This window comes from Carassius carassius, chromosome 7 (genome assembly GCF_963082965.1).
Source record: "Carassius carassius chromosome 7, fCarCar2.1, whole genome shotgun sequence".
NCBI lineage: Eukaryota > Metazoa > Chordata > Actinopteri > Cypriniformes > Cyprinidae > Carassius > Carassius carassius.
In genome coordinates this window covers 16,586,487-16,610,494 of record NC_081761.1, presented here as the reverse complement: position 1 = coordinate 16,610,494, position 24,008 = coordinate 16,586,487, and the positions used below count along the sequence as shown (strand labels likewise).

The 24,008-nt window shown below is 37.6% G+C and overlaps 1 protein-coding gene across 5 annotated transcripts in view; it reads left to right on the top strand.

Annotated features, from left to right (window-relative positions):
* Positions 1 to 2,905: 2,905 nt before the first annotated feature.
* The window catches only part of LOC132143631 (microtubule-associated protein 9-like), a 105,394-nt gene continuing 84,291 nt past the window's right edge, over positions 2,906 to 24,008 (top strand). Inside the window, exons 1-9 of one of the 5 annotated variants that reach the window (XM_059554038.1) lie at positions 2,906 to 2,946; positions 8,674 to 8,757; positions 8,959 to 9,046; positions 9,209 to 9,802; positions 10,422 to 10,621; positions 11,348 to 11,444; positions 11,606 to 11,658; positions 12,868 to 12,938; positions 13,540 to 13,696. In XM_059554038.1, coding sequence (XP_059410021.1) covers positions 8,683 to 8,757; positions 8,959 to 9,046; positions 9,209 to 9,802; positions 10,422 to 10,621; positions 11,348 to 11,444; positions 11,606 to 11,658; positions 12,868 to 12,938; positions 13,540 to 13,696 — 1,335 coding nt within the window. In that variant the 5' untranslated portion in view covers positions 2,906 to 2,946; positions 8,674 to 8,682. Of the gene's footprint in view, positions 2,947 to 8,444; positions 8,591 to 8,673; positions 8,758 to 8,958; positions 9,047 to 9,208; positions 9,803 to 10,421; positions 10,622 to 11,347; positions 11,445 to 11,605; positions 11,659 to 12,867; positions 12,939 to 13,539; positions 13,697 to 24,008 lie in introns of those variants that run through there. The other 4 variants (XR_009434267.1, XM_059554039.1, XM_059554036.1 and 1 more) reach the window with 4 other exon arrangements.

Genomic DNA, 24,008 nt, shown 5'->3' with positions numbered 1-24,008 from the left:
ATAGCATGATGAAGACATTAATTAATGTGCTTTGGGCAGGCTGGCCCCTGACAGCTCAGTTTCTTATAACACCAATGTGATTACTGTTATTATTTTTAGCACCAGTAGTAGTGGTAAAAGTAGCTCTGTCTAAGCACACATACATGCAAAAAAAAAAAAAAAATTCCCACTCATATTGTAGAGGTCTCAAATTACTCGATAATTTAACCAAACCATTTTATTGCAATGCCAAGTCAAAGTGCTGAATATGTAAACCTTATACAAATGACTGTACAGCGCACTAAAAAACAGCTGGTGTAGAAACAAAGTAATTGCACAAATAATTACAAAGATATGGCAAGCTACACAATGAATTAAGAGTGGAATTTTAGAATTGGTAAGTAAAAAGACTCTTTTTATTTTGCAAAATTACAATGATCTTTGTTTTATTTACAGTTTCAAAAAAGCATTTTTACAGTGTAGTTGCAAGCCCAGAAGCTAACGTGTGGGCATTTGGCAGTGAGCACCACAGGAAACATTCCTCTAGAGCATCCTAATGCTGAAACATCACAAGCACATTTAGAAGCTTAAATAATAGAAGGAGTTGAGGAAGGGGACCAGAGTGGCTCATTCTCCATTTTATGGCCTTTTTAATAAAATCCTGAAACAGAGAAAAAAGAATCAAAGTTTGATTTTGAGTCCAAGTCTGAGTCCAAAATGGGCCAACTTGGACTCGAGGTCAAGTTTGATTAAAATACGCTGAGTCCAGAACGTGAATTAGATTTTAAAAATAAATAAAATAAAAATGGTATTGCAACTGTAAATTCAACATTTTTATTAATATTTAAAACCTTCTCAAAACCAATGACAATAAATAATTACCAACCTTTATCAAATGTATTTTCTGTAGTGTTTAGCAGAAACGAGAAATGAGCCAATTGAAACAATCTTTTATGTTCTTTTTCTTTTCTCGGGCCAGCTTAAATAAATGTACACCTCCACTGCATGTAAAAGATTCACAAATTAAAACCTAGTGTTTTCTAATAAATTAAGCAAAGTTTAAACATAGGAATAAACCACATTGTATCATTTGGCTCCTAATATGGTCATCCTGAGCTTAGCATGGAAGAATGTACTAAGCAGTGAAGAGGAATATCAATATATCAGATGATGCTTACTTTACCACACATTTCCCCCTAACAAATCAGCTACATGATGTAGGCACCATTTATGAGTTGCAACACATTTCAAACATAAACCAAACCTTGTGTAAGCTAATTCCCCCTTTTACAATGCTACAGGTCTGCTGTTACTATGCCATGGCATATTTACACATATAGAAGAGGGATTTATTACAGTTTCGTTTTAACCAGGTTACAACCCCACGTCATGCGTTTACAAAAAAAAAAAAAAAGAAAGAAGAAAAAAAAGCCTGCCTCTGCTCTTAAAAGGTAGCCATGATAAGCAATCTTAGGTTTCCCTCAGCGTTCAGTCCATGACCAGACCTTTTTAGACTGGAGCACTGATGCTGTGTTTACTTGGAGGAGAAGGGCAAAGGGAACCACATGGACAGTGACAACTACACATCCAAATAGCAACCTGAGATCCAAGGCTGCACATCAGGAGAGAAAAAAAAAACCATGATGGTCTGAGTCTATGTGTGGACACAGCTGTCTCTAGAAGCACAAATACGACAAGTGTTTGTCCAGCAAACTGCGAGGTGCCATATGGTCCTAAGGAGAGCCACAGAGCAGAAAAATATTTAATTTTAGTTTAGTTTTGTCTTTTTAGAGAGGAAATTGCATTTGTCAGTTGAATGCGTTGTCATTAATTTTTTTTCCCATTTGGACTTTTGGAGGTGACAGACTATTAAAACCTGATTTTTAAATTGCAATAATTATCTCAGCCATAACACAGACACATCAAAATAAAAATTACATGTTGAGTAAAAGATTGACAGTCAAAGAGATATAATACTCTGTCTCTTTTCACAGCAAGACATTTATCTGAAAAAGGCTCGATGTGACTTTGGGTGCCTTATAAACAACTTTTTTATGGGAAATTACAGGAAGTGTTAGAATATCTGCGTCTATATACTGTAAGACCCATTCACACCAAGAACAATGACTGTGAAGATAATTAGGCTATATAGTATCCACACCAATGGATGAAGAGATTGTTTACTATAAGCACGCACCAAAGTTTTGCCATCTGCCAATATTAAAAGGTCAAGTCAGGTAAATTTTGATTAATGTTAACGTTAATCAACCTGGAAAAAATCTTTAAAAAAATAGTGATTACAATGATACTGTACTTCTTTGTCAATATTGTTATGACTGTGGTGGCTTGGCTACTTTCCAGTTTGTGCGCTATCGCTATCTAATGATTATCAAAACTTTATGGCTGTTCACACCAATCACTCTGAGTATAAGTTTCAGTTTAGGCATTTATTTACTTCTAAACAATGACACATAGAGAACACATCACATACCACTGGTCTAAAATAGGGTTCAAGCAATGGCAAAGCAATCGAGAGGCATGCAGAACGGTTCTTCTCAACTCTGGACCTCGGAACCTACTGCTCTGCACATTTTGTATGTCTCTCTTATCTGACACACTCATTAGAGTTCACAGAGCGTGATGACCTGAATCAAGTGTGTTAAATAAGGCATACAAAATGAGACATACAAAGTGTGACTGGAGTTAAGAACCAATGTTCTAAAAGCTGTGGACAAATTGGCACTGATATCTACTCTGCAAGTAGTAAGGACATTGATATTCTAGTCAGTGATGTTCAATGAATCCTCAATCTGCCCAGGCTGGATTCTCTTTATCTCTCTTTAGGAATTACCATTTATAAATGGCAAGACTGCTGGGAGCTTGTCATCACTGATGAATTCAGTCAATTTCAAAGCAGGAGAAGGGATGGATGCACCATGTTCTGTAGTAGGGAGCAGATGAAGTCAGGTAAAGTTGTTGGAATATCACCTAAATTTAATTGCCAATCATTGCAAATAATTTCAAATATTTTGAGACAGAGTTTAAGTGGAAATTCCTTTTATAGAGTCTGAAGAGTTGAAAAATGTATGTCCTGAAAAGGTAATTGCTAATAACTACTACAATGTTTATTTTAATGATTTCTTTAATACTTTCAGACCTGCTCTCTTGCAAACACATGCATATAAAAACATTCAAATGTAATTAGCTATTTTATATCTCCTATTCTTCTATTTTTGCTCACACTGACATCCAGGTTCCACTGGGTAATTTTATTAGACGTATCTATATGACACAAACTAGAATTTATAGAAGCTAGAGTTTATATAAAATATTTTGTATTACATGGAATGAAAGACCAGCAGAAAGATTCAAAAAAGGCAGCATCGGCAAAAAAGAAACCGAAAACAATGACAATGACCAAACAAACAAATATGACCAACAATATAAATCACAAATTTATCATATTGTCAACAAATCACTTTTTATTATTTATGGAAAGCATGTTTTCTTTCTCTTACAACATTTAGGAAATGAGATAAGCACACATTCAAAATTTGCAACCCTATGTTCAAGCAAACTACAGAACACCAGAAATCCAAATGGTTTTAACAGTTTGTTTATTGTTGACATACTGAATTCCATTTTATTGCATCTTATTTCCTTCTCTCTCCATTTCCAGGACCAGTATTATTTATAGCTTTATATTTCATTGACAAAAGCCATTCAGGCTTTGTTGGTGCTCCAAGGCATCTTCCAGCAACCTGATCTTTCCCCGTCACCCCCCTTTTTCTGTTTGACACAAACCAGCAAGCAGCTTACAACTCAAACAAAAAAATCACTTCCTCTTAATAAGGAACCTCTACATTTGTTATAGCACCAGCTGGTGCATATAAATATTACAAGTTTCAACTGTAAAAGTAACTTCATAAAACCTACTGGTTCCACTGACATAAACAGGTATTTTAAACCTGACAACTAGTACATAAATCTATTGCTGAATTGTAAATATTTATGGCTGGTATTTGGCTGGTTCTGGTTGACACTGCTATTGCTTGATTATTTTTTAAAAGTTCTCTGAAAGGACAAGGTTGGTTCTTCTTCAGACCTAAGGTCAACAGAACTTTTGGATCAGGTTAATTTGTACACATAATTCTTTTAAGTCATTTTACTAGTTTAATCAGAACATGCAAACAGATATTATGTTTGTAAAGGATACTAACAAATGGAATAGTCTCATAGTATTCTGTATTATATATATAAAAAACCCAATATCTATAATAAACAGTATAAAGATATAAAGGAATTATTGGAGGACAGGTTGAGACTGGTGTAAGATTCAGATATTGCATAACCACAGTGAGTTTTCTTTTTATACTTTGTGTAACAGCTAAAAAGCACAGCTGACCAGAGTAAGTAGATGGTGTAAGTGTGGTTCATCTATGGTGCCTTAGGCCACTGATGCTCCTCTGTATATGCACTTTACCTTCCATATAAAAATGATTACAGAATGGCAATACACAGTCATTCTCTATGCACTTTAGTACAAATAAGAGCAAAGACTGAAGGGATATTCCAGGTTCAATGTAAAAGTTAAGTTCAATCACCATATTTTGTAGCATATTGCTTACAACACACTTTGATATTTACCTTATTTAAGACCATACATGTGCAGTTAAAAAATTTTTTAAAAGCACTTACAGTGCATTAATTATTCTGTTGAAAAAAAGGTGAAGTTGATTATATTATTGTATGTTTAGTTTATGGCATACAAGACATTATCATTGCAACAAATACTATCTTCATACAAAAATGTTGATAAGCATTTTATTCAAACATAGATAATTTTATTTCGCATATTGTTTCAGTCCAATTTTATTGTCAGACCTAAGGTCCAATAGCAGACTCACACAGACTTCATAATTGCTTTAAGCTTAACTGGTATTAAACCTGAAATATAAGACTATTTTTCCAAAACTGTGAAGTTTCTAAGTGATTTGACTAGTATTACTTTACTTGTCCCTTTGATAAATTTGACTATAAATTCAAAAGTAAATATTTATATATGATCCTATTCTATAGTTGTCTTGGCCGTATGAAATGTTCTAATAAGACACAAACTAATAATGTTAATGATGTATTAATGGAAGTCATTATGAAATAATACAAACACATTCAAAGTTCATGAAACTCTAGATGGTGCTGGCTGATGTTCTACAGTAACTCAGTCTGACATAATGACACATGGCACAGTTGACTGGTTTCTTTGTGTATCAGCAGCCATTGAGCTTGCTGCTCAACATTCACATATTTAGCTAGAGTTTGCAGTAGCAGTTGCGTCGCACTTCAGAAACCCTCCACCTTCCCCAGCTCCACCTTTGTAGACCTGCTATAGGATGGTTTCATGTATGTATGTGGGGATTATTTAATATACTGTATGTTATATGTGCAGCAGCATCAGCATTATATCTGTGGATGTATTGGCAGTAGCAAGTCTCTGTACTCTGTAGCAGTGTAGCAGATTTATCCAGCTAAAACCAAACACATTAACATTGCCATGTACAGTATATTACCATGCTAAACTCTCTGAGAGTTGTCATGACAAATACAGTTTATGGAAGTGATATAATATAAACATCTGCTGTCCAAACACAGCTGATGAGAGTGGAGTGAATAATCACAGACAATTCTTCTAAAAAAAAAAAAAAAATCGGCCAGAGGGAAAGGAACAGGAAAGGAAAAATAAGAATGTGATGGAGAAATAGATAGTGTCATCCAGAGGTCAAGATCTTATTAAGAAGACATTTGTGGTGATTGCAGGTTGTTAAAAAAGATACAAAAAGAGAAACATAGACTGGAAAACATGGCTGAAAAGATCACATTGCTTTTTCTGAGACAAACATACACAATAAGAAAAGTTTATTAAAGACAAGATTAAAGTACAGTGTTAATACGAAGGAATTTGGGAATACCTGCATTATATTAACAAATATTAATAAACATGAAAACAACAATGACATTACATGCCCAAAGGCCGCAGGTTTTAAATATTTCTGTTCATACTTCCAGAAACAACAATTACTGAAGGTATCTGGATGTTGACATATTGTTTCACAGCTGTACGTCACCAGTGTTTAGTAACTTGCATAATTATTTGTTTCATACATGGTCTAATTGCTTGAGAGGTGCTTTTACCCACAAATTCAGCAGCATGGTTTGCAAATTTATATTTATAAATGTTGTGTAAATAATAGGTACATAGCATGACACAGTAGGATTTTTAGAATCTGACTTTGCAATCCAGAATACATGTAGGCCTAAACAACTACTACTTAGCACTGCTAACTGACATTAACAATTGCAAGAAAAGAGTTTTCTTAAAACGCCTTTTTATTATCGTAATTTCTGCTGTATTTCAGTGATTTAAACAACCCTGAAATTCAACAAAACAATTATATCACACAAATATTACTCTGTTGTCACCCCTTTTCCATTGTCCGTGACCTTGATCAGTTAGCTCACAGATGCAGATGTTTATAAGTGCAGGAATATTTTAAGATGTCTACCTCCCCCTGGTGGGAATATATCGTATTATAATTTTCAGTTGTATTCAGCAATTGGTCCAGATATGTCAAAGAGGCACCCAGCCTAACACCAAAATAATTGTGCAACAGATAAAATCACCTTTTAGAATATGCAAAATGCGCACTGCCCTAAGCTATTTTACATAATAGGCGTTTACATAAAGTCCAAAAGATAAAATATTGGCTAGATTTACACATGATCCAGTTCAGACGTTTACATAGGCTTACTATTGATTCTTAAAGGCAGAGTAGGTGATTTAGTTCAAAATATTTTTGGTTATGCTGGTTGAAAGTCTATTCACATCCTGATAGCAATCACCAAGTTACTGTAAGTGGTCTAAATTTATTTATATGGTCTGGATGGAAGGCGTAGGACCGTAAAATGTTCATTCAGACATATCCCTTGACCATAAGTCCGAGGGCAACGATAGGCTTTTTTACCACCTGTCAATGTATGTATTTGCATACCCTCATGCAACGTTCACATTACCCTACTGCAGACCAAGTGAGAAAAGGAAGGCATTATTATTGTAATATTAAGTGCTTTATACTGTAATGTTTTCTCACCGGTGACTGGGACATAAGGTAATCTGTCTGCATTGCATCCAGTCCTCCACCATTGCGGTCTCTCATCATGCCACTGGTTAGCCACTGAAGGTTAGCCTCTTTTATATGGATTACGATTTCTTATTATTATTGTTTACACAATAGCATTAATTTTGCAATCATGTGTGTGATGAGCAAACAAACTTTTATTTGTATTATCTCTCAATAGGTTATTTTATTATGTATTACTTTGGAAAGCATTTTATTAAAATGCACAAAAACAACAACAACAAAAAAAACACCAACTTCATCTGATCCTCTTTTACTGTATTTTTATTTGAAGTTCCCCTGAAATTTTAAAATAAATATTTTAAGAATTAAGTAGCCTATCACATTTGCATGTTCATGGTTCTCTGACACGTTACGGTCACATGATGACATGCAGGTAAAAAAAAAAAAAACCTACAGTTCCCTCACAAACCCAGCTTGGGAAACCTTGGTTTAATATAATGTTTAATGCACTTCATGTTGTTGTTAACAACAAATGGAATACATTTTCTTACTCTTTGTATTGTTTTTATATCAATATGGTAAAAGATTATCCTATTTAAATCAATGTGGAAAAACAAGATTGGTCAAAAGTAAAATAAAAGTAGTCTGATTATATTACCTAAAATGTGTAATTTAATGGATTATGTTACTAACGACAATTTTTGTCATGTAATTTAGAATCAGAAATGGATTGCAAATTGTAAGTAACACTTTTTGTTGTTACCTGGATGATATGTGACTGTTCTAATGTTTGTCTGCAGTTCTGCCCACTGTTAAATATCTTCCAGGTCCTGCACTTTCATTGGTTTTCCAGCATCTTCTACATGTTTTACCTCTATCCAACAGATATAATTTTGGGATCCTTTTTTTTTTTTTTTTTTTTTACATAAGATGCAAACATTCATTGATGCTCAAAAAGCAGCATAATTAATAATTATAATTAGTAGAATACTGTCCTTTAAGACAAAATAATAAGAATTCACATTGATTAAAAAATTACAAATGTTGTTTTATGATTTACCACGAAACAGGACAGGCATGCATAATCTAATTTCCAAAACACCAGAACCTTAGATAACTTATCTGTTAAGCGCCTTTTGTTCTCTGTTTTCATGTGAAATTTTCGTTAACTCACAGAGACTGTGTGTGATACAAGCTTCATAAGCTGTGTGTGATCCGAAAGGTTCTACATCTGTCTTGAACTGGAGCTGTTCCGTTTTTTAGATATAAATAAACTGGTAAAGCTTAGGACATTCAATGTGAAAAGCGTTTGCCATAGTATGCTACAGCATGCAACGTCACCACGCCAAGCCATCGTCATAGTAGGATTCGTACGTTCTTATCCGGTAGTTGCTTTGGTTACTTGCGTAAACAAATGGCGTCCAAGATGATCTGAACAACGCTCGTTTGTTTTGAAGCTAAGGTAACGTTAGGTTTTAATAATCCGAACGTTTAATGGGCAAATTATATAAAACGATTTGTTTGTATAATACATTAGGCTATTGTATTTAAACAGTAAACAGAGATGGATGACGAGCCAATTTCTACAACACTTGCATACACGAAAAGTCCTAAAGCATCCAGAAGAACAACTTTTCAGGTAACGTTATTAGTGTCAAATCATTTGTGTGCTCCAATGTTAAATAATTATTTAGATTGTTGTCAGACACATCAGTTTCGGCCTCAAAGTGTATTGAGCTGGCCATCTTTTCTAAACAGTTATGGCGCGTTTCGAATTAAACGTTTGTAACGTTAACCGCGAAAATACTCTCAATGACACGTGCATGTTGCTGAATTTCAGGATGAGCTAAAGAAAGCTGTGTCTGCTAGAGGCAACAGGCATAGTTACTCTGATGACTTTGACGATGGTGATGATGATGATGATGACGGTAGGTTTTGCAATGCCATGCTTTTCTAAAATATGTTCACTGTATTTGTATACTTACTGGTATACTCAGAGCTACATACCTTACCTTGAATCAGTTTATTTTCTTAGCAATGTTTGTGATTTAGTTTTTCCTATTGTTCTTTACCTTTATACTTGAATTCAGCAGACATACTTCAACTCCTTAAAATACAAAAACAGAAGAAAGAGAGATTTAAAGCTGCAAAGACAAAAGGCAAAATCAACAATTTCAAGCTTTCAGATGATGAAGAGGAAAATACCAAACCCAAAAAAGTATCTTTTATGAAAACAAAAAGGACCAGCTCACCTGTGCTCTTTGATCAGCTGAACACCACAGGAAGTGCAAATGACCAACCCAGTTCTTTCCATTCCACACAGTCCAGGAATACTTCTCAAAGTCCAAGCAATTATTACACTCCAGAGAAAAACCAACAGCCAGATTCCCCCTTTTCCTCTCTATCTGATAAGTATCAACCAGAATCAACTTCACTCCAGAAGGATGAACAGTCAAAATCAGTAACAAAGTTGAGGAAGAGCCTGTCAGAATCTCCATTGCCACTAAACTCTGAGAATAGCCAATGGGAATCTTCCGTCCCGCTTGCATCAGATGGTTCACAGTGGGACAGTCCTTTGCCATTGCCTTCAGAAAAAAATGAGGATAACCAAATGATTGGTGAAGATGGTGAACTACCCATTCCTCAACCCAGGGAGAGAAGTGTTAAACCAAAACTCTCCACAGGTCAGTGCAGTCTTTGCATGTGTACAGTTGTCTAAGATCTGTGATCTTTGCAAGACCAGTTGCCAATACTACTACTACTACTTGCTTTGTATTTACATCTTTAATTTTAATTTTAATGGTTGCTTCCAAGTGACCATGTTCTGATTAGGGGAAGTCGTGGCCTAATGGTTAGAGAGTCGGACTCCCAATCGAAAGGTTGTGAGTTCGAGTCCCGGGCCGGCAGGAATTGTGGGTGGGGGGAGTGCATGTACAGTTCTCTCTCCACCTTCAATACCACGACTTAGGTGCCCTTGAGCAAGGCATCGAACCCCCAACTGCTCCCCGGGCGCCGCAGCATAAATGGCTGCCCACTGCTCCGGGTGTGTGTTCACAGTGTGTGTGTGTGTGTGTGTTCACTGCTCTGTGTGTGTGCGCATTTCGGATGGGTTAAATGCAGAGCACAAATTCTGAGTATGGGTCACCATACTTGGCTGAATGTCACTTCACTTCACTCACATTATTAACTTTTAAATTATTAACTTCTGAAAGGTTTCCAGAGCTGGGTTTGATTTTTATTCTGTCTATAAAATCTGCTTAAGAAGTGTCAGAAACTAAAATACACTTTCTTTAATGTAAACAGGTTGTCTTTCTCAAGACATGTCACCCAGACCCAAACCCAGGCAGAGGACAGCAAATATGTGTGACATCGGTCAGTTAGAAGAGGAAACACAAGCAGAGACCACTGCTTGCAGCAGAACAGCCACATCTTCTATGTCTATAGACCTCTCCAACACATTCTCTACTGAGAAGAGTCAAATCTCTACCAATGATAGTGTTCTGGTGAGAATGCCTTAATAGTAGAAAGACAAAAACTGTCAGCAGAAAACCAATTTAAACAATGTAAATGCTAAAACCGAAGCTTAGAGATGGTACCTTTTTTAATTAAAAGTATGAATTTAGTGGAACCATATGTTCAGTATTTTTATATATATATATATATATATATATATATATATATATATATATATATATATATATATATATATATATATATATATATATATAATATTATTATTATATATATATATATATATATATAATATTATTATTATATATATATATAATATTATTATTATATATATATATATATATATATATATATATAATATTATTATTATTATTATTATTATTATTATTTTTATTTTTTGGCAGCATTTGGCTACCAATTCTTTCATGAAGAACATTTAACATCCATGGAAACTTTACACAAAACTTTGCACAAAAAGTGTTTTGTAGCGTAAAATGGTTCTTTGGATTATTAAAATGTCCTTCACACTAAGAAAAAGTATTCTTTTAAGAATTGTTCACTAAAATGTTTTTGGGGAAATATACATTTTTTTATATAGGCATTGATGAAAATCCCCTCCTTTTTTTAAGAGAGTAGAATCTGTTGTTATTGTCCAGTGGTAGATAATGTCTCACAACAGAAACTTGCTGATCAGTTCTAAATCCAGGAGATGTTTTGAAAGACTCTTGTTTTGTTTTTTAACCTTATGTTTAATACAGAGTCCAGATGAAGACCAGACCATGTCAGAAAAGTCCAAGACACAGTCTTGTTCAACAGCAGAGCAAATGTCTGAGGTTCCAGCCACTGTAGGCAGTGGTATGTGTGGAAATTAATTTAGACTGTTTCAGTGTTCCGAGATTCTGTTGTAATGAGATTACATTTTGGTATAGGTCATCTTTTACCTGACATTTAATAGTTTAAAGTAAATTATAGTTAAGTGGTTATTAATCATTTTAAATATGTCTTTTTCATTCTAGCTGCCTCAGAAGAGAACAAAGAGAGAAATTACTCATCCTTTGAAGAAAAGCATGTAAGTAAGATTACAAGTGAAATATCTTGTTCTTATCAATTAAAGGGGTCATATGATGTTGCTAAAAAGAACATTATTTTGTGTATTTTCCACATACTGTACATAATTGTTTCTCCTCTATGCCTCACCTTTCTGAAACGCATCGTTTGTGATCTGCTCAAATCTCGTGTTTGACTTACATACAGTTAGTCAGAAGTGCCAGACTTTCCTTTTAAATATGGAAGTGTCCCACTTCATAGAAACAGACACCGGTTTCACGAGTTCACCTTGCAGATTATAAAGCTAGAAGAATAGCATGGGTAGTTGGCGTGCTGCCCAGGGAGAGGGCTCCGAGCTCAGCATCGGCCCGGAATGGGTTGACCGTGAGGAGTCGGGGTGGTGGAGGGATGCTGAAACACTAGAGAGAATGAAGGTAAGGCTGCTATAATTATTTATACTGGTTCTCTCTTGTGGTGGTTGGATAGATGATGTGATTACTGATGGTGAATTGGCTGTTGATTATCTACGCGTGCTCCTCTTGAAATTTGTTAATAAAACATCACGTTGTAGACAACTCTCACAGGAAACAACCCTCATCCTCTGTAAAATGCATTTCACACATATTTGGGTTGAACTGTTCTGGAACAGTGTTGTAAATACTTATCCACTGATTTCTAGTTGTGTCCTCTATTGGAAGTCAAACAAAGTAGTCAAACAAAGTAGTTTAGCTTTTTTACAAAGAAAAATACACGTTGTGTCTCTACAACATGGCGCAAGCGGCAACAGCGAGAATAAAAGTTACTCCTTTTTTCTTTTTTTTTTGCATGAACATTTGGGAAGCGTTATGCAAATCTTCCCACTTCTTGATGTAGACATGTGGGGGCGTAGTAAAATGAGCCGTTTTAGGAGGATGTGGACGAGTCTTAACTTTTATAAAGAATATTTCTGGATTTGAGACTTTAGTCTTTGCTACTGTACAGCTCTTCTTTATGCACCAAGAGCTTGTTACACTCCAAAGAGAAAGGAAAACTTAAAATCGCATCATATGACCCCTTTAATCTAAAAGATTTAAAAAAAAAAAATGGCATCCAGTGTCAGCATTACACAACTTCTGAAACATGTTACTAAAGGAAGCAGTACACTACAAATTAAGGTCAATCTCAATGCCATGTCAAATTTAAATGCTAATGTAATTCTTAATTAAATCTGTCTTCACAATTTTCCAATCAGGAGAGTTCCCAGGGTGATCTTGACCACACGTCAGCTACACTAAGCCGAATGTCTAGAAAATCAACAGACAGGTAAGTGAATTTTGTTTAATACCTCATACTGTATATGTGCATGTGGTGGACTTTCTGAAGAAGTGTAAAATCATGTTCCATTTGATGTCCATTTGATGTTACAGTATACTTAAAGGAAGAAAAAAATGTCATTGTTTACTCATCCTCATGCTGTTCCAAACATTTGAAACTTACGTTACTCTTCGAAACACAATTAAAGATATTTGTAATGAAACCTGAGAGATTTCTGAGCTTTCTAAAATCCATATAAATTTAGTGAGGTTTCATTTTTGGAAGAACATTACATTAATTCAAACTGGGTCATGAAAATCTCCACTACATGAAAATCTCCCCATGTTACTGCATTTCTTATCACTTTTGTTAACTATTTTCTCAAGTTAAGCTTTTTCTATCTTGCCTTCTTGGAGGTACATATTTTTAATATAATAAAATATTTTTTACTTGGTCACTGGTATGCGTGTTCATGATCAACATCTAATCATATCTGTCATTTTTCATGCTTTAATGAGTAAAACATCACTTAGCGCACAGTTAACTTAAAAGTGTTACTCAAATGCATCAAACATTGAGAACTCAAAGAACAATGTCTTCTGGACATTAGACCTTCAAGCTCTCGGTCATCCAGTTCCAGAAAATCCAAGTGCTCCTATACAGCAGAGTCTAAATACCTGGGAACATTGAAGCTTTTGGACCAGAGGACACAGGACACCCAAGAGGTTCCAGAAGCAGCAGATTCACTAAGAGCTGCTGTGTACCAGGTTAGTCTAATCATTTACTGTAATCGTAATATTTAAGGAATTAAATCATATTAAGTTAAAGGGTTACTCCACCCCAAAATGAAATTTTTGTCATTAATCACTTACCCCCATGTCGTTCCAAGCCCATTAAAAAGCTTTGTTCGTCTTCGTAACACAATTTAAGATATTTTGGATGAAAACCGAAGTTGTGACTGTCCCATTGACCTAGTAAATTACACTGTGTCAAGCACCAGAAAAGTATGAAAGACATTGTGAGAATAGTCCATCTGCTATCAGTGGTTCAACCGTAACGTAATGAAGTGAAGAGAATACTTTTTGTATGTGAAGAAAACAAAAATAACGACTTTATTTAACAATTTGTCTCCTCTGTGTCACTTTACATTACTGTAGCACCATTTTGGAGAATACCTGCTGAACACAAACTGCGCACGCTCTTCCATGTCAGCCGCGCCACAAGGATATGTTTTCTATGTCTATTTACGCTAGGGCTGTGTGAAAGAATCACTATAACTTCTGAAAGTGACCAGCAGTGTTTTTAGCATTAAATAAAAAGAAATGTCACAAATCAGAAAATGTTATTTTAACATCATTGTGAACATACAAACAAAAAAAAAATATTACACTAATTTTATATCATTGTAACTCTGCTTTCCATACACTTTAAGTACTTCTTCATATACCACAGCAAAACTATAATCTGAGAAAGTTAAAATATGACTAAAGTCAAATGTGTTCACTTAAAACAGAAGAAAATAAAGAGTAGTATTCAGATACAAAAATGTAATAATTAAGTGTAAAATAACACCACATAGTGTTCACTGTTTGAATTAAACTTAGATTAATCTTTGTTATAGCTGTTTTTGATTAGCATTAGTGCACGTTACAGCACCCATTTATAGGCTGCTTTCCCTTTAAATCTGACTGCACGGATCCAGTATAATGATACACATCCGATTTCTTTCTTAGTGGTTTACATTCATTTAACCCTCTGGCCCTCTTTGTTTAGAAAGTCACACTTGCCTCCTTCGTGGTCAAAAGTTACCGAAGCCTTGAATTGTGTTTTTTTTCCAAAAACAATTTAATATATTTTTGTTCATTAATATGTTTTGATTATTATGTATTATTTTGAGGGAATTTTATGATACAATGCAATATTTATACAATTTTAATGAGCTATTTTCTCCATTCGATATATCTTTATTTATTTATTTACTATTAAAATAAATGCAATATTTCACATGAAAGTAGAGTGAAGGCAATTAAAATCCATATTTTGAAGTGAGAATTGGGCCATCTGGAGGCATTAAAAAATAAAAACTTGTGTAATGTTGCGTAACCTCTTATATTAGCACCCTGTATAGATGTATAGGCTTTTGGATTCCCATTGTTTTTTAGACATAATTTCTTAATTTTTTAGGTTTTACATTTCGATATATATCTAGATGTTCTAAAAGAATATTTTTTGTCAAGGTTTAGATATTTTTGGTTAGGTAAGTATCAGGTTTTACATTATTATTACAATCAAACATTAAATCTTTAAACAAATAACTGATTACTCTTTCTTAATCCCTTCGTTCTGTCCACGTAGTGACACAACGCATGGACAGGGCACAAACGATGAAGCCGCTCGTCTTCCGGCGAGGAAAAAAGGGGGGCGATGAAAAGCCAATAAATCCACCTGTCTACAGGCGAAAGTTGACTCGGTCACTTTAGGCACAAACGCTGGGTTAGTCTTGAGAGATACTCGCGAGAAATCCGCAGCAAATACCATACAAGAGTTATGAACCGACATGAGTTCACGAACTAAGTTCACTAAGTTCACTAACTCGTTTCATGGTCGTCAGAGCCAATAACAAAGCAACCTTTAGCAAAAGGAGCTTCAAATTGATATTATCTATTGGCTCAAAAGGTGACTGAGAGAGTGTGTTAAGGACCATGGACGGATCCCACGGTGGAATCAGCGGCTTTGAAGTCCTGTTCAGACGCCGCGCACCCCTCATAAACCTGCACACAAGCGGGTGTTGACCTATAGTATTCCTGTCAATCCCCACATGGCAAGCAGAAATTGCAGCCAAATAAACCTTAACAGTAGAGAAGGCTCTCCCCTTATCTAAAAGTTCTTTGCAGAAAACACAACACCTCTGCCACTGAACATTGAAAAGATATAGTTTGCCTTTGTTTGCACGCACCACATAGTCTGTGGTGTTATATATTGGGGAGGCGGGACTCCCTCATCACTGTCGTGATTGGTCTGTCAACCGACAGACGTGGTGTAATTGGTGCTTCCAGGATTGGTCACGTCTGATGCGATTCCCATAGTGAGATACCTCACTCATGTTATCAGAGAACCGGGGTTACGAGAGTAACCTAAAGTTTCTCTTTAATAATACATAGTAAAAATAGTCTGAATGGGACTTTTTTCCCTTTCTGGAAAAGGGAGAGACAACCACGAATTGACCTGATGCACTCCTCTGATAAGAACGCCTGGTAAAGGTCTGAGTTCAGCCTGAGACCCAGGTAAATTATTTCCTGCTTGGGCACTAAGCAGCTTTTCATGTCGTTTATTTTGAAGCCTAAGCTTTTTAAATGAGACACAAGCCGATTCGTATCTATCTCCGCCTGCCTCCTTGACAAAGCAGAGAGAAGGAGATCGTCCAAATAAGTTGACACTCTGAGACCCGCTATTCTCAGCGGTGTTAGAGCTGCCTCGACGCATTTCATAAAAGTGTGTGGAGCCAATGCCAAACCGAATGGAACCGTCAAAAATTCGTAGGCTGTTTCCTGATAGGCAAACCTGAGGAAATTTCTGTGCACCGGATAAATGCTTATGTAAAAGTAAGCATCGTTCAGATCTACTGATGTAAACCAGTCTCCGGGGCGAATAACCTTGTATGACATTGTATAACGTGATACAAGTGATACAAGTTTTATCATGTGATAGAAAGTCAAGGACATCTCAAGCCGAAGGGCAAACTCATCTAATATGTGGCCTATTATGCATCAAACTAAGATTGATGTAAAGACACAAAGCACAGCCATCAAGTTAGCATCTTTAAAAAATAAATCATTTCTAATCAATGAATTTATAACCGCAAACAATCTGGATTTTATGTTTCTAAACAAAACATGGCTTGAAGACAGCTGCAATGCAACAGTCCTTAATGAAGCAGCCCCTATATCTAGGGATTGTGCTGAAAGGTGCTCCACGCGTTGTATTTATTATTATTTATAGGCCTCCAAAATACTCTCCAGCCTTTGTTGAAGAGGTCACAGAAATGTTATCAATGATTTCCTCAGAGTTTGACTGTTTTGCTATTGCAGGGGATTTTAATATTCACATAGATAATGCAGAAAACAAAACTACAAAAGAAATGATAATGGTTCGAAACACTTTTGAATTGACTCAGCAATTGACTCTGCCAATGCATTGATGAAATTAATAGTTGGATGTGCCAGAACTTTCTTCAGTTAAACAAGGAAAAAACTGAAGTCATTGCATTTGGAATCAAAGATGAAGTGTTCAAGGTGAATGCATACCTTGATTCTAGGGATCAAACAACTAAAAATCAAGTCAGGAATTTTGGTGTGATTCTGGAGACAGACCTTAGTTTCAGTAGTCATGTCAAAGCAGTAACTTAATCAGCATACTATCATTTAAAAAACATTGCAAGAATTAGATGTTTTGTTTCAAGTCAAGACTTGGAGAAACTAGTTCATGCCTTCATCACCAGCAGGGTGGAATATTGTAATGGGCTCCTCACCGGACTTCCCAAAAAACCATTAGACAGCTGCAGCTCATCCAGAACGCTACTGCCAGGATTCTGACTAGAACCAGAAAATATGAGCATATCACACCAGTCCTCAGGTCCTTACACTGGCTTCCAGTTACATTTAGGATTGATTTTAAAGTACTTTTACTCATATATAAGTCACTAAATGACCTAGGACCGAAATATATTTCAGATATGCTCACAGAATATAAGCCAAACAGACCACTCAGATCATTAGGATCGAGTCAGTTAGAAATACCAAGGGTTCACACAAAACAAGGGGAGTCCGCCTTTAGCTACTATGCCGCCCCCAGTTGGAATCAGCTTCCAGAAGAGATCAGATGTGCTAAAACACTAGTCACATTTAAATCTAGACTTAAAACTCATCTGTTTAGCTGTGCATTTATTGAATGAGCACTGTGCAATGTCCGACCTGATTGCACTATATTTTCACTGTTTTTTTTTTATTTTATTTTATGTAAACTCATTCTCTAACTGTTTTAAATTCATTTTAAATAAGTAAATTTTTTAATAATTTTAAAAGTTTTAAAATTGCTTGTTTTATTCTTCATTATTATTTTACTTTCTTTTATGTACAGCACTTTGAATTACCATTGTGTACGAAATGTGCTATATAAATAAACTTGCCTTGCCTTGCCTAATGTTTTTACTGTGAGCATTTTGAAATTGTACTTTCTGAGGTGTTTGTTGCGGTTCCGTAAGTCCAGGATGGGACGGAGACCCCTGCCTCTTTTGGGAATGACAAAGTACTGGGAGTAAAAACCCTGCTGGCTGTCTGCCAGCGGCACCACCCAAATTACTCTCTTGCTCAATAGAGGGGTTATTTCCTCCTCTAAAATCCGAGCTGACTCCCCTTCTGCTGTTGACATTAACACACTGTTGAAAAGTGGAGGTTTTACAGCAAACTGCAGACGATAACCCCGTTCTATCGTGGATAATACCCAAGGGTGTACTGCACATGTGCGCCAACTCTCTGCGTAAGCAGAGAGCGGACCGCTATAGCTCTCACTCACTGAAGGCGCAGCGGCGCCATCCAGTGGCGGAGCTAGTGGTTGCAGCTCTGATTTGGATGTATTTTTGTTTTTATTTTCACACAAGTCTGTGCCCTTGGCCCACTGCCTGGATGCACAGTAAACATTTTTATTTCTTTCAAGTGTAAACTTTCGTCCTCTCTCTTGCATAACCCTGTGGGTGGAGAGGGGAGAAACAACATGTGGGGCACTGGGTGAACTGGTGCCAACACTCCAACAAGAGAACTTCCGTCCTTTGAACATATTTCTTGAATCACACCCCGATGCTTCTTTGGCAGAGGGGGGGGGGGGGGGACAAGACTTTTGCGTCGTGCAGAGGGGTGCTACAGAGACTCCGTGAGTGCTGTAGCCCCTCTTTTGACCCAAAGCCAGACCACAGGTTAGGTCGCCTGTCGCTTTTCCCTACCTGAGGGTTAGTTGGGCGATGCTTAGCTGCTGCTGCGGCAAATGAGGCCCTGCTTCTAGGCTGGGGCTGTTTTGGGTGAACCTCCCTCTGCATTGGCTGCTGAGGTGGGGGCTGCTGACTGACTCCCCCCACGCACGGATGTGGTGGTCTTCTGCCCCGCCCTGGTGGGCTTCTGTCTCGACCGCACGGAGGTGGTGGTCTTCTGCGCCGCCTGGGTGGGCTTCTGTCCCGACCGCACGGATGTGGTGGTCTTCTGCACCACCTTGGTGGGCATCTGTCTCTACCGCACGGATGTGGTGGTCTTCTGCGCCGCCCGGGTGGGCTTCTGTCTCGACCGCACGGATGTGGTGGTCTTCTGCGCCACCCTGGTGGGCTTCTGTCTCGACCGCACGGATGCGGTGGTCTTCTGCGCCGCCCGGGTGGGCTTCTGTGTTGTCAGCACGGATGTGGTGGTCTTCTGCGCCGCCCTGGTGGGCTTCTGTCTCGACCGCACGGATGCGGTGGTCTTCTGCGCTGCCCTGGTGGGCTTCTGTCTAGACCGCATGGCTCCAATTCCACCTTGCTCCTCTCTGGATTCCTGCCCTGTCGGTTCGGCCCTTGGGACTGAACGTTATGTCCTTCCTGGACTTGTGTTTTGTTGTTGTTTTGTTTTTTGTTTTTGCTCCTCTTCTCTCTGTTTCCATCTATGGACCTGGCCCTCTATCCCTCCCCCTGATCCTCCGCCGGTCCACCTCCCTCCTGGGCTCCTTGGTTTTTGTTTTTCTCTCTGTTTCCCTCTATGGACCTGGCCCTCCGTCCCTCCCCCTGATCCTCCGCCGGTCCACCTCTCTCCTGGGCTCCTTGTTTTTGTTTTCTGCACTTCTTGTCTCTGTTTCCCCATTTTACCTGGCCCTCCGTCCCTCCCCCTGATCCTCCGCCGCTCCACCTCCCTCCTGGTCTCTGTGTTCCTTGGTCTCTTCTTGGGTTCGGGTGGAGCATCTGGTAGCTGCTCCGTGGAGGAGGGGGTAATGTCACGCTGTCTGGTCTCTGTTTCCCTGAGTTTCCACTAGTGGTCTCACTTCCCCATAGGCACCTCACCGTAGGCACTACAATTCCCACAAAGCCTTGTCCCTTCATCGCAGTAATTATACTCCTGTTAATTGCACTCAGGTGTCTTCACTTGTTAGTCATCATCCTCCCTATATTAACCAGTCCTTTTCTGTTTGTCTGCATGGAGTCCTTTCTTTCCGTCACCCAGTTTCCTCGTCTTCCGAGTTCCTGTTCCCGTTCCTTTTCTTTCCCTGTTTGTTTATTTGTTGCATGGATTTATGGTTTTGACCCCTGCTTGTTGATTTCTGATTTGGATTACCCATTAAACCACACTGCGCTTGGATCTCTCGTCTTCTGTGTTTCCCTGGGTCTCCGATCGTAACACGCTGTTGCAAACGTCCACCTTTAAAGTATCAACATAATTTATCCACACAAAGACCCACCCACACACACACATTAGTCAAAAATCTTCAGACACAATAAATTACACATCTTGATGCATAGAAAAAAAAAGTTTACAGGAAAGTGATCCTTTGTGTTTGCAGAGAGAGGCGGTAACCAGGTCACTGAAATGAACTTTTGGCCACCCAGACTTGAACTTTCTGTAACAGAAAGTTTACACATAATGTTTTTGTTTGTTTGTGTTTCCTACACTGACAAAATTAATTCTACACCTTATACTGTTGATATGTAATGCATGGTAGTGGACACTAGTCTTGAATAGTTACTTGAGTAAGAGTAAAAGAGTATCGTATAAAAAATCTACTCAAGTAGTTAGTTGCTAGTTACTTTGGGTCATATATACTGAGCCTATTTTTATTTAGATATATAGATAAAATGTATGTAATGTATTAGGGCTGTGACGGTGGCTGATTTTTACCACCGCGGTAGTCATGGACCAACAACCGCCGGTGGCGCGGTGTTTGAAAAAAAAAAATATATATATATATATATATATTAGTGTCAAAATTTGCTCGTTAACCAAGGCGATAATTTTTTTCCAGTTTAACTTATTCAAATTATTTTACGTAGGGGCGGGGATGGCCACCCACTCACAACTGCTGCTTCTGTCACTTTTTCTCATGACAAGAAGTGAATTTATTCAGTCGCAGACTCGCAGAATGACTGAACAGGAAACGTTTCAGACACGCGCTCCACTTCACTTTATTATCAGGTGCAAGTTAAGCGAGCGCGGACGGTCCTGTGCCCAAAGGCGGTGCGCGCTTCCTTTGTGCGTATCCTTTCATATCAAACTGTGAAATAAACTATGTGCAAGCAGTGTCGTGGTCAGTTAATTCATGGAATTACCAAAAAAGGTGATTAAAGCTGACTTAAACTGTGCATGCATGTGATATATTTTATATATATTATATACAGGATATATTTATATGCACGTCTAGAAATCAGCCCAGCACTGTCTCACTCATCTAACACATCCTATTTAACTTGTCAGTTCGTGTTTATTTGAGCACTTCTGTCAGTGAACGCTGCCTGCAAAACACTCAAATAAATATCAAAGAAATAATGTTTATTTAGGCTACAAGAAAGTAGCCTAAATAAGAAAGTTAAATACACCCTAACGGACGCGAGCGACGCAACACGAGAAAATACTCATTATAATCAGTGATGCTACACTGGATGTAGCACAACACGACATGATAAATCAGTAGCCTGTGATGTAGGCTACTGACACAGAGTTCAAATGTCCTGTATAGATACTAGACAGACTAAACCTGTCGCAACGCGGTTGTTGCGTCTGGTTTACTTTTCCGCCACCAAGCAAGCTCAGTAACTCCTCATCTGCACGTGCTCTCTTTGAAATAGGAATCGTTGCCATATTTCTTGTTACCATCTTTTATTTATCTCTGTCTCGTTTGTATTTGGCCAGTTTGGAGAAAGCCTCACCAAACCTTACCAGCCAGCGTTTGCGATCACGAGAACTTGTGTAAACGCTGATGGGTGACATGAATGCAGATGACTCCAGATCGGTGAGGTGGTATTTGCTTTCCCAACAAGATCCATCGCCCAACACTAAATTAATTTGTTGAATGTATAAACTGTATTTTCCCGCGCTCAAATCTGCCAATCTAAAGGAAACGCTGTGTTTGAGGTAATTTGTTAATTACCATAGACTTAGAATTTGCAACTATTACAGTTATTACACTTATATACAAAACTTTGTATTATGTTTGTGACGTCACGTGCACTACCGCCGGTGGCAGTAGACAACCGCGGTAGCAACCGACCACCGCGGTGACGCGGTTGTCACGGCAACCGTTACAGCCCTATAATGTATGTGTGCGTGTATAAATGTATATATTTCATCAGCCTTTACTCCAATTTATGTAATTTATTATAAAACCCTGTCTGTTTACTTAAGTAACAGATATAGGTGTCATGCCATAACATATTTTTAATACGACTAACTATATATTAAATGTGAATTTAACATTGAAAGTTAATGTGATATAAATATTGCTACTAATCTTTCATTGTTCAGAAAGAGAGCAAATTACATTTACATTATTAAAGATCATTTTCACTGACAGTCTAGATTTCAATCACTCTCAGAAAATCCCATTAAAATCACTGAAACTGTTAACACTGTGAAATCAATATCTTAATTAAAGATTCGTACACACATCTGCACTTTGTTGTTTCTGACGAGAGAATTCGCCAGAAAGAGGTATTCAGTCAGTGAGCGAGTGAAGGAAGCACCGGCATTTTAGCGATGACTCATCTGAACACCTCTGATTGGCCAATGCTTTAATAAGCTCAAAAGAATCATGTGTGATTGGTTATAATGCGCAGTGCTGTAAAAACGCGTCTGGCTCAGCGCCAGCAAGCGATCACAGATTGAATTTAGCGGCTGATGAAATGACTTGCTGAACGTAGGCTACTCGCGCCGGTGTGATTGTATTAAAATTAATAAAATCTTAATGGGCTATTTTTTGTCTTTTGGAAGCTGCATTCAACTTGACTCCCCTCTGTTATAAGCCACACATGTACAACAAACTAATGTCACAGGTATCGTGTACTGTAATCGAATGTAGCCCAAGTTATTACCTGTTAAACAGTAGACAGCACTGTTCATCTAATAAGGATCTCCATCGCTAGCAAATAATAGCCTTTGCAGATTTGCTTTCAATTCAGTGCAGTTCCATAGCCACGTTTTCAACGCTGCTGATGTTAAACGTTACAACTTTGAGTGAACCGCTTCAGAGACACTCAGCGCATGCGGCAGGGAACTGAACGACTCATTCAAACTGATTCATGAATCAATTCACTCGTTTGCCAATTGGTTTGATCAAGCCTTTAAACAGAATTGACTCAAAAGAATGAATCATTCGCGAATGGGCATCGCTCATTGCCCAGAGAAAAGTAGACGGCGCGTTTGGAATAAACTGAAGCAGTTATAACATTTATTGCATTAACCTCAATCGGTCCTTGGGGTCTATATGACCCCAATCGACTTTTCATTAGTTAAAAAAAAGGATTCCCTTCATCTCAGAGGATTAAAATTTTGTGACTTTTCCTACATTATCTATCTATACATACACAAAAAAACTGGGCTTGATTCGGTTGTTCTGAAGATGTGTAAAAAAAAAGTTGCTTAATCTGGTCATTGGGGTCAATATGACCCCAATTGAAAATGAATGGGAAATGCAAAAAAACGTGTGTTTTTTCCATTTGTCCCCCCAAAAAATAAAATAAATGCAACATAAATCTGAAAATTTTCACACAGAAATTAAGGCCTGGTACTTGAGCACAAATGCAATGTAGAAAACACATGCTCACACACACACACACAAACACACACACACACAAACACACACAGGTATGCCACAGAGAGCATTTGTATAGAATTTGGCAAATACGATTTGTCAAATAAAATCAGCCACACATGCAGAAAAAAAGATATAAAGGGGTGAGACCTAATGTGCACACACAAACACACACACCTACACAACCACACACACACACACACACACTCAGAAAGAGACGCTCTCCACTCTACACGCTCTCTCTCCCTCTCTCACACTCTCTCACTCACT